The following is a 16,754-nucleotide window of genomic DNA, read 5'->3' as shown; positions in this document are numbered from 1 at the left end:
GCCAGGCAGAGGAAAAAATAAATGGGACCAACATAAAGACTCTGTTACTGCAGCAGTCACACGGAGAGAGCACCTACCTGGATCTCAGCAAAGAGCCTCACTCAGAGCCCTACCCAGAGACTATCTTAACACACCTGCGTAACTGTGCAAACCCTAATAACACGATCTGACGAAGAGTTCCTCTGCGAGAACTTCACTCCTAACGCTGGTGCCGTCATGGGTCACAAAGGCAGGCAGCGGCATAAGCAAAAGTCCCCCCAGGCACTGGGTAACAACCGCTCAGACAGGACTATGGAACCAGAAGCCCATGCACCTGCCACAGCGACCAGATCCACTCCAGCCCACTCATCACACTCAGGTGAACTCTGGCAAGCCAGAAGATGTTTAGGGGTTCCACTCCCTCATCCTGACCTTCCAAATCCCTCTTCCTCCTACCTCTTCCCAAAGGATCATTAATGCGAAAAGCCTGGACGAGTTCACATGCATGGAAAATAAATGGGGTTTGAACTTAAGATCTTGTCTTGTTTTTTAGAGATTTTGTTTATTTGAAAGGTAGGATTACAGAGAGTGATAAGGGAGACAGAGAGATCTTCCATTCAATGGTTCACTCCCCGAAATGGCTGCAATGGCCAGGGCAGGGCTGGGCTGAAGCCAGGAACTTCATCTAGGTCTCCCACTGGGTGCAGGGGCCCAAGTCCATCTTCAGGTTTCCCAGGCACATTAGCAGGAAGCTGGATAAGAAGTGGAGCAGCTGGAACTCGAACCGGTGTTCATACCTGTGGCGTCACAACACCTGCCCGAGTTTCGGTATTTGTATCCTACCTTGACTGCCACAGTGCTTGAAAAGGAAGGGATGGTGAGGTTCCCACACTCCACCTGCGGGGAGGAAAGCCTTCCCCTCAAAGCTGTTCCTTCAGCCACCTGCCTGCCTGCCTGCCTGCCTGGAGCCACCCTTGGGCAGAAAGCACCCCGCGTCCCCACGTGTCCCCCCTGCATGTGGCCACGAGGAAGGACGCAGCGGGCAGGAGGCTGCATCTGGACAGTGACGCGTGGAAAACCTGCACTTCCACTCTGCTCTGGCCAAGCGACCCCTCCCTCCTGACCTCCCTTTTCTCACCTGATAAACCAGAGAAAGGGTTGTGACCTCACATGATCGAGACTACGAGGGCACCTTGAGAAGTGCACAGTAAAATGGAAGTAAAAGACTGAGTTTATTTTGGTGCAAGACATCTCTAAGACCTAGGCGATGTTTTCAGGATACGTATGTCCCATGAATTGCCTGAAGACCCCTGACGCCCCAGAGCGGGGTTCCCACTCTCAGCCCTGGTGACATTGTAGGGCCAGTTCATCGCTGTGGGGGTCTTCTAAGCTACTCGGCTGCCCCGGCCTCCACCCACTCCATGCCAGGAGCACCTCCTACCTCCTAATGGGCATCCTGTGAGGCCGCAGGTGACAGCTCAAGGTGTTTAGTACCTGTCCTCCAGGCGGAAACCAAGTCTGGGCAAACTGAGCCCCAGCTCCTGGCTTCTCCTGCAGGCACCCCCAGTGGGTGGGAGATCTTCTCTCTCTCTGCCTTTCAAATAAATTGAATCAAACTTAAAAAAAAAAATCTTCTCTCAGTAGCTTCCAATACAACCTGCTGTTATTAACTGCAGTCACCATGTCAGACAACAGGCGAGTTAGCGTCAGCACTTACACCAGCACGCAGCACACGGCACTTCTGTGGGGCGTGAGAGTCGGGTGGGCAGGTCCCCAGTGCTGTAGCATCCTTGCTGCTCTGGAAGGAGCCGCTTCTAGCACCCAGGTGTGCTCCAGAGACTTAACAGCTGGGAAACACGGACACCGTCTCTTTCTCTCTCTTCTCCCTCTCTCTCTCCCCAGCCTACCTTCTGCCAGCCCTTCCTTATTTATTTAAGAGGCAGAGAGGCAAAGAAACAGAGAAAGATCTCACCTACTGGTCCCTCCTCAAATGACCGTAACAGCCAGGGCTGGACTGGGCAGAACCCAGGAGCACCTCGATCCAGGTGTCCCACGTGGGCGGCAGGGACACGATTACCTGACCGGGCCAGCACCTGCTGCCTCCAGCACCTGCATTAGCGGGAAGCCACGGTGGGCATGGAACCCAGGCACTCTGGTGTCCTAACCACTGGGCCACACGTCCCTGAGGAGACCGCCCCGCCAAGAGGGGCAGCGCGAATCCTTGAAGCCGAGGCTCTGGTATCGGCGGCGGGGGTCTCTGAGGGTCTTGACAATCTCTGCTCTTTGAAGAATCAGGTGGGGTCGGGGGATCGTGAGGCTGTGGAAGGCACTCGCCTCTCTCGGGCCGGCAGAAGCGAGGGGTTTCTCCACTTAGACTCTGCGGGAAGGAGCACACTTCAGAGCAATTCGCACCGCAAATTTCAAAAAGATCTTTTCAAGACAATTTTTTTTTGATCCACAGATCTCCTGAGATGGTTTAATCTGCAAATTCCGCTGGAAAAGAGCAGAGCCTCCAGGGGCCTGAGCCCAAGCCAGGGACGAGGGCTGATTCCACGGGCTGTGGCCGACGCTCCGCGGAGCGGCTCATCTCCCCGAGACAGGCACGTGAGCCATGGCGCCCTCACCGCACAGGAGGCTGCTGCACCTGGGGTGCGACGGTGGGTGGAGGGGCAGGGTGCGCTGCCTCAGAGACAGACAGAGCTCTGAGCCGAGTTCCAACGAAACTAAAGCATGCCGGCAGCTGCAGCTGTGGGATCTCCTGTGGGATCTCGGCCTTCCCCAGTCCCCGACCGCGGTCCAGGCCTGGCTCCCTGCTGTGGCAGGTGCATCTGTGCTACCCACAGTCCCTTCAAAGGGTTCCCTTGCTGTTCAAATTCTTCAGAATCAGCTGCTGTTGCCTACACTCAAGAACCATGGCACGGGTGATGTATCAGAAAGAGGAAGACTGGGAAAACAGGCAATAGGGAGGTATTGGTTTTGCAAAATGAAAAGAACTCTGTGGACGGGACAGGCATTTGCCTCTTGGGACACCACCTGCATCCCTTACCTGGGTGCCTGGGTGTTCAAGTCCCGACTCCAGTTCTAATCCCAGCCTGCTGCTAATGTGCACACTACAAGGCAGCAAGTAATGCTTCAAGTACTTGGGTTCCTGCCACCCACAGGGAAGACCCACACGGAGTTCCAGGTCCCAGCTTCTACAGGTCCAATCGCAGCCAGTTGGGAAGGGAACTAATAGATGCAAGTGTGCACGCTCACTCACTCACACGTGCTCTCTCCCCCCTCATTACAAATAAAGTACACATTTCTAAAACACGAGTGCGGGAGGAGGCGGCGGTGATGGCTATGTGAATGTGCTTACTGCCTCCAAACCACACACTTTAACTTTTCATGTGTACTTTACCGTAATTCTTCGATTCCCTCGGCAGGCAGGGCGGAGGGTACCACGAGTCCCACAGTCCCAAGCCAGGGAAGTCAGCCCTGCTTGTACGCCGGAGCCCAACCCGCAGGGTTAAACTGCCCAGGTCGCCTGGTCCGACCCAAACTGTGCCTCCTTGCTCTACGCTGCTCTCCAACTGCCTCAAGGCAGAAGCAAAGGGGATGAGCAGGGGATGAGGGCTGCAGCCCAGACCCAGAATCCCCAGAACCTGAGACTCCAGTTAGATGGCATCACCAGCGTGGCTACAGCCATGGAAGCAAACAAACCTAGAAGCTGAGTGTTTCATGGCAATGATTTTGCCAAAGAGACCGCAGCTGGGCAGACTCCACCCTGTGGGTATTCAACGCCAAAGCCCCCAGCCCAGGCCAAGCAGGACCCAAGAAAGGGAACTGTGCAGTTCCCACCCCATCCTGGTACGGGGCAGAGGACGATGATCCAAGGTGACTGGCACACTGGGCACCCACTGCAGAACCAGAAGCTGCCGGCCCTGCTCAGCCTGCTACCCAGAGAGACTGCTTGTCTCCCCCTTCTCCGACGGAGGGTCCACCGTGGTCACCCTGCTCCTTCCGTGCCGCTGTAGGTTCTACATGTCGAGGGATATAACCTATTGTGACCTACTTAGCCGTACGTCCCCAGGCCACTAAGAAACACAAAACAGAAACCTCCTTTCAGTGCTAGGAGAAGAATAGACCCAGAGACAGCAGCAGCTTAGCCGGACACCTGCGGGGCTCCCCGAGGAGGGAAGGAGGGCACCGGTGCTTCGGGAAGCCACGGGCATTTCCGAAGGTGCCTGTGCCTGCAGGAGAGTGACCCATCCAGGAAATGGACCAGCGGGACACCCTGGCTGATCGCACCGTCGCTCGGGGAACGGCGCCCTCCTGGGGAGCGGTGAGCAGACCTAAGCCTGCATGGGCTAAGGGACACCAGAGAGACTTCCCGGGGCCTCTGGGGATGAGGTTTCTTCAACCTTGAGAGAAGGCCACAGGAGGCCTTTCTCCTCCCTCTTCACATCGCGGGGGGGGGGGGGGGGTGGACGGCTCGGACTGCCCACGGCCACCACGCTGCGACAACCAAGGCCCTGACAGAGACCACCTGTAAGTGGTAGAGAAACCAACAACGCTGGCTGCATGGTGACATCACAGAGCTGCCGCGTGTCCTTGTCCGCTCAGTGGACGCTTCCTGGCTGACAGACACATCAAAGCTGAACCAGACAGACGGCTGTGATGACCTCCATCATCTACAGCGATACAAGGGGCACCGTGGTCCACACACTGCCACTGGCGGACTCCGGCCCCGCGGTGCTCAGGAGCTCTTGAGGGGCGGGGGGTGGGCAGTGCGGGGGGCAGATGGCCTGAGTGTTGCGAACTCAGAGCATCAAACACATGCTTGCTGGGGCTGGGGTTGGGCCTGGCCTCGTCTCACCCGAGACTGGTCTCAGGCTGGAAGCAGCATGGCAATGGTGCTGTCAATGCCACCTTTTGGTTTGGGAGGAGACGTGTCCCAGCTCCCACCCAACCCTTGATGGACCTCAGAAGCCAGCGAGAAGTCAAAATGAAGAGCCACAGCCCCTCGGATGTCTGCATGAGTGACGACAGCTACACACAGCTATCATTTTGACACATCCCACTATTCAGCGCTGAAATCTAGTAATAATAAAATAATAAGGTTCTAACTGAAAAGCTCAAGAAAAAAAGGATGAGTTTTCTCACAGGCCACAATTTTCACGGTGCACACAAATCTGGAGAACGCAAAACGCCATTGACAATTAAAACTTTTCTGGAACTGCCATGCACAGTGGGAGGAAAATACCAATTTTGTTGGCGCTTGGCTCAATAAGGCTAATCCTCCGCCTTGCGGTGCCGGCACACCGGGTTCTAGTCCCGGTCCAGGCGCCAGATTCTGTCCCAGTTGCCCCTCTTCCAGTCCAGCTCTCTGCTGTGGCCTGGGAGTGCAGTGGAGGATGGCCCAAGTGCTTGGGCCCTGAACCCGCATGGGAGACCAGGAGAGGCACCTGGCTCCTGGCTTCGGATCAGCGTGGTGCGCCGGCCGCAGCGCGCTGGCCGTTGGAGGGTGAACCAACGGTAAAGGAAGACCTTTCTCCCTGTCTCTCTCTCTCACTGTCCACTCTGCCTGTCAAAAAAAAAAAAGAGAGAAAAAAAATACCAATTTTAAGTGTCCACATAGAGAAAATAAAACACCTGTTTTGCAAGCTGCTAGTGAAAAAGAAAACTAATTTACCAGTCACTTTTTTGGAAAAATACTCAATTTTTTATCTATCCCTTCCCTCCCAATGCAGGAGTGAGCTTGTAATACGGCAATGCAATGACCTTGGTATCTCCAGACATAAAGCACAAGGCGGGCCCCCACAAATGCAGGTTCCACAAGCACACTGTATCAGTCTTTGCATGGAGCAGGTGCCCTCATTTTTAGCTGAAGCCTGAAGCGCAGGGGAGTCTCCTTCCAACTGATCTCAAAACCTACAGGAGGGTGCTTCAACAACATCTTGGAAAATGGAATTAAAAGGGGGCTGGTGCTGTGGACAGTGGGCTAAGCCTCCACCTGCAGTGCCAGCATCCCATATGTGTACTGGTTTGTGTCCTGGCTGTTCCACTTCCAATCCAGCTCTCTGCTTAGGGCTTGGGAAAGCAGTGGAAGACGGCCCAAGTTCTTGGGCCCCTGCACCTGCAAGGAAGACCCAGAAGAAGCCCCAGCCTTTAGACTGACTATTGGGGCCATTTGGGGAGTGACCCACCAGGTGGACAACCTTTTTGTCTCTGTAACTCTACCTCTCAAATAAATAAAATCTTTCATTAAAAAAAAAAAAAAAACACTGGAATTAAAAGGAAAGTTTGGGGACAGGTGTTTGAACCAGTGGTTAATACACCTGGTTCTATTCCTGGCTCTGGACCCTGACCCTAGCTCCCTGCTAACGGAGCCTCTGTCACCCACACGGGAGACCAAGGACTGAGTTTCCAGCTCCGAGCTCTGTCCTCAGCCCAGTTCTGGTCACTGCCAGCACTAACAGAGTGCCCCCACGGGCAGGAGCTCTCCGTCTCCCTGTCTCTCTCTCACAAGCTCTGTCTCTGAAATGGGGTGGAAAAAATTCAGTTTGTTTGTTTAGGTGCAAAATCATTTGAAACCCACACATGGCATTTTAATAATATGCATTTTCCATTAACTATTTGAAGACCCCTCATAGAAAAAAAAAAAAGCCTGTTGTAGAAATAGAAATAAACAAGTAAACAAAAATGATGACAATTTTAAAAAATGACCTATCATCCCTTTGCTCACAGAGAGCCACCGTTAACTTTGAGACAGACGCCCGGGCACTTTTCATGTGTAATCACTTTTAATAGCAATAGGATTCTACTTCACCCACGGTTCTGTAACCTCCTTCTGCTACATATTACAGCCTGACGGTTCCATGTCTCTACATACTCTTCCGCGTCTCCCCACCCCTCCATGGCTGCCCTACACCCGTCTCTACCTCCCTTCTCAAAGCTTTCACTCCCACCTTCAAGCGCTCTTTCCCCAGTAACATTCGCCGCAGGTGAAGACCCTGGCGCCAGAGACAGGCATGGCCTACGGTGCCACGTGCCAGTTTCTCAGGCATCAGCAGAAACACACTCCAGAATGCAAAGTCCACACGGGGAGCTCACCCCTGGGGGGGAGCCACGAGTTCAGCTATCCAGGGTGAACGTGACCAGAACCAAATACAAGGGGACCTCACGCAGCCCACAGAAGACGGAATGAAGGGATGACTTTTGTTTTGGCGCGCAAACTTTTTTGCAACCCACATATAGGAAAGGCCTTTCACAATGAGTATTATTAACAAGAAAACTATGCAGAGCTTTCCGAATATTTTACACCAAAAGTAAGCACCTGCTTAATTTCATTTCCCACGAACGTTCTGCAGCACCCTGGTCCAGGCTGACATGCCGTCCGCCCGCAATTAGGGCAGAACGCAAACATCACACACAGCACGAGAGGGAAGCATATAAACAGACACACACATGGCATCTCGGCGCAGCTCTCCTCTGAGCCTCAGCGCCCTGCCCTTCCCAGGATACCCTGAAGACACCTGGTCGCTAGCTGGGAGGCAGTCCCGCAGCAGCCAGTCTCGCAGCAGCCTGCAGATTGGCCCCTTCGGGCTCAAAGGGCGGCTGGGCGATCAGGAGCAAGAATGCGGAGCGGGGAATTCCTGTGGGACACACGGGTCTCTCTCATTGTTCAATAGTTAACAGGGAGTGCTTACCAAGCAAAGCCACCCTAAGTAGGCTAGGCTTGCATCTCCTTTCTTAGACATCGTACCAAAGTGACATCCAGTCTAAAAAAAAAAAACCTCTTCCATGTGTAAATAGTCTATCTTACCCCTGATCCAATGCCTATGTTCACCACACACCCCTCCAAGGGCGACACCTAACCCTTGCCAAAATGAACACACAAAACCGAAAGCCATGCAGGCCAGTTAAAACAAACAAACAAAAAGCTGTTCACCTTTGCATTTTACAACATTCTGCCCTCACAGGTGTTCACTGGGGCAGGTCAGGAGGCCGACCTGCTTTAAAGACACAACGTAACACAATCCAGACAGGCACCAAGGAGACAGACACAGCCAGGCCTTGCCTGGGCCTGGAAATGGGAACTAAAACTAGAATGCAACAGCCGTCAGTGGGGCTGGTGCAGTGGCGCAGGTTAAGCCGCCACTTGCCACACTTGCATCCCACATGAACAGTGGTTGGAACCTTGGCAGCTCCACTTCCCATCCAGCTCCCTGCTAACGCACCTGGGAAAGCAGCAGAAGACGGCCAGAGTGCTTGGGCACCCACCACACGGGAGACCCGGATGGAGTTCCAGGCCATAGACTCCTGGCTCCTGCTCAGCTCACTGTCACTGCACCACTGGGCCTGCCGGGTACAGGGTGGGTAAGGAATGGGCCAGAGCTGCTCAACCAATCCATCAACGGCTCACTTCGGCATCCCAGGAAAGCCAGGGCCCAGTGCGGCCCCATCCGAGGGACAGAGGAGGGGACAGCACCTGAACCGGTGCTCAGCCTCCCCACAGAGCACGTGAGCCCTTGCAAGCCTCACCTTCACAGGATGAACTTCCCAGCCCTCCGAGTGGCCTTTTCTTCTTGGTGAGCAGAGGTACAAAAAGAACACAACGGCTCTCAGTGGACGCCTATGCCAAGAAGTCCCAAACACTGAATCTGATGACAGCCAGGGAACCTGAGAGCCCTGCCATTAAACTTGGTGATTTTTGCAAAGATACAGGACTCCAGAGTCAGGGACAAAAAGTCAATTGAAGTCTCAGATTTAAGCCAGCTACCCCAGACGCACTTACGTAACACGGCTTTGCTCACTTGAAGGCATCGCAGCATCCAAGGTCCAGACAACTCAGGGGCAGAACATCCCAACTAGAAGGGGCTCCTGTGCGCTCATCAATGACGTGACCAGACTGTGCATCTACAAAGCTCCGTCTGCTAGAACCTGAGCCACAGGCTTGCATCAGGAGCCGAGAAGCTCTGGCCATCGAACCCAGGTGCAGGGATAACCGATTCCTAGGCAGTGAGGCGTGGCAGGGTCCACGCAGCAGAATGGGAACAGTGACACAGGCAGCTCTTCCACGGGTTCGGTGCTGCAGGGACTTCTTTCCCCAAATCCGAACTTCCACCCCTCTTCCCACACCGGATATGCCCTGGCGAAGGGAAGCCTTGAAAGCCTGGGCGAGGCTCCCACACTGCCCTCAGAGAGAAACACTGCCGCAGGTGTTTTTGTTAAATAACCGCTCCTTTAAAAAATGTTTTTATTCCCATCTCTAAATCCCCCTCTCATTTCCATATTCCACTCACAAGAAACAGCCACGCCACAGTGACATTAAAAAGTAAACAGAACATTGCCACCTATAGTCAGAAAACAAAATGCTTGTCTTTACACTGTCCTCAGAAAGAGGAACAACATAAAAACACAAAGTAACATTTTGTTACACTTCCCACACCCTTCATTAACCCCACTACCCTAACACTTCCTGTCGTAAACTATTTATAAACTATTTTGATCTTCCTTAACATGAACTATCAGATGGTCAAAATGTAGTTTGCTTTATTACCAATTAACAAGCGACTTTGATGAGACAAACCTACTTACTCCAACATCTACAACATCAAGTGAGGATCGTGTTTTCATTTTTTTCCTACTCATCTGGGACCCAAAATCCAAAGGCAGCAACAAATTCTTAATATAGATCTTTTAACTTGAAATAGAAAAATTTTAATTTTACCATTCTACCACATTTCGCTGCATTTTTATGATGCATTTTTAAATACTGCACAAGACCAAAAAGATGGTTAAATTAACAAGTGCAGAAGCAATTTAGCAGGAATTCAAACATGTTGTTACCATAGTGATACACTCCAAAACCATTCTTAATTTTTAAACAGTTTTACTGAGATTTATCTCACATACAAGGCAATTCACCCTCTTAAAAAAATCCAATTCAATGGCTTTTCATGTGTTCACAAGGATTTCTTCCTTGGGGTTACTCATTTTTCCCTTGAATACATATCAAATAGACTGCAGCTCCCAGAATCCCCAAACAGACTTCCCTGAGGGAGTCCCCTGGTGTCGGGGTGCCCAGGGCCACACCATGGCTTTCCTTTCCACTGTGCTCCATGGTGATTGAAGAATGAGTCTGAGCAGTCCCGTTTTGTGAACTGCTTTTCAGTAATGAAATAATTCAAATAAACAGTGTAACAACAAAACAGAGCATACTATGAACTGTCAGTGTTGACAGATTCTACCAACACATCCTTGAAGAAAATAAAATTGCAGAACTACAAATGATGCATATTCGCCAATTATTCAAAACTGTGCTTCCCCATAAATAAGTACAATTATTAAGTGTTGACCAGAAAAACTACTTATTTCAAAGGCAATATGAGAGAGACAGAGAAAGAGAGAGAGAGAGAGAGAGAGAGAGAGAGAGAGAGAATGAATCTTCCAGCCAACTGGCTTATTCTCCCAATGTCCAAAACAGCTACGGCTAAAGCCAGGAGACACGAACTCCATCCAGGTCTCCCACGTTGAGTGGCAGAAAGTAAAAACTTGGACCACTGGTTGCTGTCTCCCAGGTGCATCAGCAGGAAACTGGATTGGAAGCAGAGATGCCAGTACTTGAATTGTGACACAAAATGTGCATACCCCAAGCAGCAGCCTAACCCACGGCACCACAATGCCATATGGACGCCAGTTCGGGTCCCGGCTGCTCCACTTCTGATTCAGAGCTCTGCTATGGTCTGAGAAAGCCTGCTCTTCCTCGAGGAAAGTGCTGCTCAGCGGCCACCTTCAGATCCCAGCAGTGCCCGTGCTGCGACTGTTGAAAGCCTCCCTGGAGCATTCTGCCCTCTCGCACAGACGACACACAGGCAGGGCCCGGCCACTGTCCCGAATCAGAGCGAGGCGCTACCACCTGGGCTCGGGGCTCCTCTGCACTTGCCCACTGACCGCACTCCTCTCCTTCCAGCCCTTTTCTCGGACAGGAAATCTGACTGCTAACTTCCAAACATTGAACGACTGATGGCTTGAGGTCATCCCAGGTCTCTAGTCCCTGTCACTCAGCCACCCTAAACCATCCTTGTGGGGGTTGGCGTGTGAGGTGCAGCGGGTTCAGCTGCCATCTGCAACACTGGCATCTTGTCTGGGTGCCGATTCGAGTCCAGCTGCTCCACTTCCAACCCAGCACCCTGCTAATTGTGGGAGACCTGGATGGAGTTCTGGGATCCTGGCTTTAGCCTGGCCCAGCCCTGCAAGGTTGCGGCCATTTGGAGAATGAGTCAGTTATATGGAAGATCTCTCTCTCTCTCTGTAACTCTGCCTTTCCAAAAAATATTTTAAAAAGTAATAATCAAGCATCTGCTCTCCTTCAACATCTCTGAGCCAAGGAGGCTTCAACAAGTGATGGCGTCTCATGGGCTGACTGCGCTTCTTAGTGGTACACAAAATAATGGTGTGTTTTAAACCCGAAAGCACATTCAAGTGAAAGAAATAGGATTTCTGTGCCAAAGGGTAACCAGAAACATTTGCTACGAAGTGCATAATTATGGACAAATGAGTGAAGAGACCTCCAAAATGAGAGAGCGCGCTGAACTCTGGGGCAACCACACCCAACTGCCACATCTCCAGGGCCCGGAGGCACAGCCCCTGCCCTGGTGGCTGCCAGGTGAGACAGTAGGCCCCGGGAAGCCAGGTTTTTACCATTTTCAGGAGAAATTCCAAGCTTTCAAACAGCAGACATAAAGATCTGGCCCAGGAGTCACCATTTTGCAGTCGATGGCATATATCTCCACCTTACATTAGTCTGAAAAACTGAACTATGAGGATCTTCCAGGACACCTGGAAATAAGGGATGATTATTCCACACACAGCAGGTAAAGCCGCAGCCTGCAGCACCAGCATCCCATATGGGTGCCAGTTCAAGTCCTGGTTGCTCCACTTCCAATCCAGCTCCCTGCTAACGCACCTGGGAAAGCAGAAGATGCCCAAGTCCTTGGGCCTCTGCACTGGCATGGGCAACCCAAAAGAAGCTACTGGCTCCTGGCTTCGGATGGGCCCAGCTCCAGCTGATGCAGGCATCTGGGGAGTGAACCAGTGGATGGAAGATTTCTCTCTCTGCCTCTGCCTCTCTGTAACCCTGCCTTTCAAATAAATCTTTGAGAAAGGAAAAAAAAAAAAAAAAAAACAGAGGGCAATTGGGGCCAGCATTGTGGCACAGCAAGCTAAGCTACCACCTGCAACACTGGCATCCCACATGGGTGCAGATGTGAGTACCAGCTGCTCCACTTATGATCCAGCTCCTCAATAACGCTCCTGGGAAAGCAGCAGAAGATACACCAAGTGTGTGGGCCCCTGCACCCACGTGAGAGACCTGGATGGAGTTCTTGGCTTCTGGCTCTGACCTGGCCCAATCCCAGCCCTCTGGGGAATGAACCAGTGGATGGAAAAATCAATCTCTCTACCTCTACCTCTCTATTTCTGTAACTCTGGCTTTCAAATAAATATTTCTTTTTTACAAGAAAACTTTTTTTTTAAATGAGGGCACCAACAGCCCTGCCCTGTAACTGCCTCACTGTGCGTCCTGAGCTTGCACCTCTCACCTGCCCATCGGAGTCCAGTTCACAGGCTGCCACGATGGACTGAGGCAGCACGTGCTGAAGGCTTCCGTGCACAGGGGGCACCCGGCACATCAGCCAGCTCCCTCCCTGGGGGCCAGAGGGAGCCTGCCCTTTCTCAGCCTGCCATCTGCCTCATTCTGAACACACACACACACAACCCTACTGCCAAACCTAACATAAGGCTGTCATCCATCCCTAGTATTTCACCCAGCAGAAAATCCTTTCAATAAAAGGTACCTTCCTAAGATGTAATAAAAGATTTCAGAAGGTTCACAGTAACAGCCATGATAGACTATGCCAAAATGTGCCTATAGACTGCCAACATCAAATACCAAAAATAAAAGGCCAAGGACCCACACCACACCAGATGCAGAAACTAGTCCAGGCTGTTTTGATTCCAGACCAGATCTCATCTGGGGCCATGAATCAAAGTTCTGTTAGACTGTTACTCCCTCCAACACCAAAACCCCCTCACCTCTGACGGTGACTTCAAATTTGGTTCTTTGAAATAACCGGATTCAAATCGGGGTGAATATGAACGCTAACCCACCAGAGAAGTCTTTGCCAGAAACACAACACAAATTAAAACAGCACGTACATGCACACAACCAAAACTCCCATCTTCAGCCCCTTCGTCCTACAAACAGGACAGACCAAGGCTGATGGTCCCAGAAACAGCGCCCTCTGCTTTGATGTCCCGCTGTTTTCTCGTCTTTTTTCATTATTTAGAGAATACAAACCCACATAGATCAGACCTTACATATTTAACACAGTGCATTACCCCCTGTGCAAAGGGGGAAAAATTAAGTTTCATGTTTCTAGGCCAACAGGGCTGTTAATTTCTGTACAAGGCCAACCAGGATACCTTCCCAAAGTTGGCAGCACAGCCTGGTATCCCACTACCTTTGTGGTTAACAAGACGCAGGCAGCACCAGCAGAACCCAGGGCTCACCAGTCTACGAGACGGGACATGGCTAAGTGCGCGCCCCACATACCATGCTCTTCATGAACCTCAAAGAAAACACAAATCTAATGTGAAGAGTCTGCTAAGTGTGGGTGCCTGCTTTGCTAAGAGAATGGGCAAGCGACGTCCACAGAGCATCGGGACTCTTCCTGCGGACGCACTGCCCAGGCAAACGCCCCCCATCTTTCGCACACCACACATCCTCCTCTCAGAGCCCGTCAAAATTTCCCATTTGTTGTATTCCGCGGACTAAGTCAGGGAGAGAAAACAAACGGTGTGCATTCAACAAGGTGCTGTTAGCGTTCCATGAAGGCAAGCCCTGGTTCTCCGAAGGGTGACCTGACAGCATGGAACCTCCCAGGAAAAAGCAAATACGTGGAAATGCGCAGTCATCAAAAACACCCCCGGCTTTTTTTCCTGCTAGGAAAAACCTGCCAAAGGCAGACGGACTAGACTCTTCTCGCGGGATACAATGTGTGTGCAACCCCACAGAACCAGCCAGGAGGCAACAAATTAATAAAAGATGTCTCCATCCCCCAGGCAGTTCCACACACCCTGTAGCTACACACTGGTTTTCACTGTTAACAACACACCCAGCTCAGATCCACACGGGCCCTCCTAGGCACCCTGACCCCATGGCTCTGGGTGGATTCTGACACCTACTGCCAGTGTAAACGAAGCACAAACAACAGTGACAAGAATCCGACCCGTTGGTTCAGTTGCATTGCCCAAAACATTCTTATGATTTTTTTTTAAGAGAGCTTTTAAAAGTAACCGTGTGATTAAATAAAAATTTATAAAGAATCCAAAGTGATTGGCACCCGCACTCCCAGCCGCGCCTTTGTTTCGGAATGCCGGGATCTCTCAGAGCGCCCACCAGCCCTGGCCTGCTGCCACGTCCACGCAGAAGTGCAGGGCACCGAGGGAGAACCCAGGAGGGCGCGGATTCCCCAGGGACGTGAGACAATGCTCCTTCCCACCCGGCCCCAGGTAACCACACACACACAAAAGAGGCAAATCAGCTTACAGGAGCACAGCACGGCAAAACACACATCACTGGTGGCGTGACCATCCTTCGATAAAAATAAATATCACAGCACCCACCTTGCTAGCACCGCCTAAAGTCACACCCACACTCACCCCACCCACCCCCAGATACCTCTTCCAGGGCACGCTGGCACCACACACACCCACACACACACACACCCACGCCAGGCCAGGAGGGAGCGGCTGGGCGCCGGCGAAGCCCACGGCGCACAGCAGCCTCTCTGGACGCCACCTCCCTCTGACCAGAGACAGAGAGGGAACCTCGGAGAAGAAAAGAGGGAGGGGAAGACAGAGAGATGGAGCAAGCCCGCATTTCCAGGCATCAACTTTTCATGAAATGCACAACCAGGATCGGAAATACCTCCCTGCTGAGTAATGCTGCGCCGAGCGTAAATTCACCTCTGCCACGGGGAGCCAGCCCCGGGCGCGCGCCCCGCCAGATGGCAAACCACTCCCACCTGCTCCCTGCAGCCGCCCGTCACGCCGCGCCCGCCGCAGGCCTCCCACCCCCCTTTTTGGCAGGGCGACGCACCAATGAGCGCGCGCGAGGCCAGCCACAGGGCTGAGCAGTGATTTAGCAGGATTGTCGCAAAGCGGGGAGTGGGAGCCGCGCAGGCGAGGGAGGGGGAACAAAGCCCTCTCCCGGCGAACCGGCCGCCTGGGGGCGTGGCTTCCTTCTTCGGTTTGATTAATAAAAGAGATCAATTAAGCGTTCCTCTCTCCACCCACCCCGGTGGTGCCAGGCTCTGATTCCTCAGAAGGAGGCTTTAAAAAAAAAAAAAAAAAAAAAAAAAGGCAGAGCTGCAAGCTCCCTCCAAGTTTCAGGCAGCACCTGCCACCATCCTTAACCACCTCCCGCCGCCAGGAGAGAAAAGACCCCGACCGGCCAGGGCCACGGCCACGGCCACCGCACCCGGCACACGCACCGCACAGCGCCCATGGGCCCGATCGGGACAAGAAAGTTCCAGGGGGTGGCCCCGGGGGCTCCTCGGCAGCAGCGGGTGTGCGGCCGCGACCCAGACGTGACACGCATCATAGACTCCCGGCTGCACGGGCGAGGGGCGCAAAGTTGCCCAAGAGCCCGGGAGTCGCCGCTTGGCGAGGAGGGGGCCGCGCCGCGAGAGGCGCGCGCGCCTTCCGCCCACCCCAAGGCTCGGACCGCGAGCGAAGCCCAGGCTCCCCGGGCACGGCGCAGCCGTATTTACAAACAATGCGTCGGCAGCCGCGAGCCGAGCGGAAGGACCCAGGCCCGCCCCCCGGGACCCCGCTCCGGAGCGCTCCCGCGTCCCGGGCGCCCCTGCAGGCGCACCCCGGGGTAGCCCCGCGCCCTTCCCCCTGCCGGCGCGGGGCAGGAACTCCCCCGGGGAGTCCCGACGGGAAGGGGCCACTCACCTCGTCTTCCGAAAGTCCATAGACCGGCTCCCCGAGTCCGGTCGCCATGGAGCCGGAGCTGCCGCCCGCGCCCCGCGCGGGGTCCGAGGCGCTCGCGGGCGGCGGCGCTGTGGCGCGGGCCGCCGGGCTCCGCACCCGGGCCTGCGCGCCCCCCGCGGGGGAGCGGCCGGGCGCCGGCAGGTGAGGGTGCCGGAGCGAGCGAGCGCGCGCCCCGGCCGCTGACCGCGCCGCTTCCTCCCGGAAGGCTGCGGGACGTGCCGGCCGGCGGCTCCCGAGAGCGCGCCGAGCAGCGGGCGGCGGCTCCGCCGGGCTTTCCCTGCGTGCGGCCCGCGCCTCCCTCGCGCCTCCCCTGCCCGCCGCTCTCCGCCCCTCTCCGAGGCTGCTCTGCGATCCGGGGCACCCGGCTCGCCCGCCCCCGCTCTCGCTCGGTCCCGGCCCCCGCTCTCCCCGCCCCCTCCTCCGCCTCCTCCCACCCGGCGCCGGGGCGGGCACTCGCGCCCCCCAAGCCAATCACAGGCCGGGCTGGGGGGCGGGCCGCGGGCTGCGGGGGTGGTGGAGTTCGGCCCCCACGCCCACCCCCACCGCCGAGCCGCCCGCGCGGCGCTCTGGGGGTCCCTGGGCCGCGGGGCGGGTGCGCAGGGGCGTGCCCGGGCCGGCTCAGCCTGCGGAGCTGACCCTGCCCCCTCCCCCGGCTTGGCTCTGCTTTGGGGAGGGGGCGGACTGGGCCTTTGCGGGCGAGAGGGCTTTGGCGAACCGCGTGGGCCCTC

General features: G+C 54.3%; 1 protein-coding gene across 4 annotated transcripts in view; it reads right to left on the bottom strand.

The window, feature by feature from the left end:
* The window catches only part of NEDD4L (NEDD4 like E3 ubiquitin protein ligase), a 314,905-nt gene extending 298,827 nt beyond the window's left edge, over positions 1 to 16,078 (bottom strand). For all 4 annotated transcript variants that reach the window (XM_062201729.1, XM_062201731.1, XM_062201730.1 and 1 more), the window contains exon 1: positions 15,988 to 16,078. In XM_062201729.1, coding sequence (XP_062057713.1) covers positions 15,988 to 16,035 — 48 coding nt within the window. In that variant the 5' untranslated portion in view covers positions 16,036 to 16,078. The remainder of the gene's footprint in view (positions 1 to 15,987) is intronic.
* Positions 16,079 to 16,754: the final 676 nt, after the last annotated feature.

The sequence above is a fragment of the Lepus europaeus genome, chromosome 9 (assembly GCF_033115175.1).
Source record: "Lepus europaeus isolate LE1 chromosome 9, mLepTim1.pri, whole genome shotgun sequence".
Classification (NCBI taxonomy): domain Eukaryota; kingdom Metazoa; phylum Chordata; class Mammalia; order Lagomorpha; family Leporidae; genus Lepus; species Lepus europaeus.
This window is presented reverse-complemented; position numbering and strand designations above follow the sequence as displayed.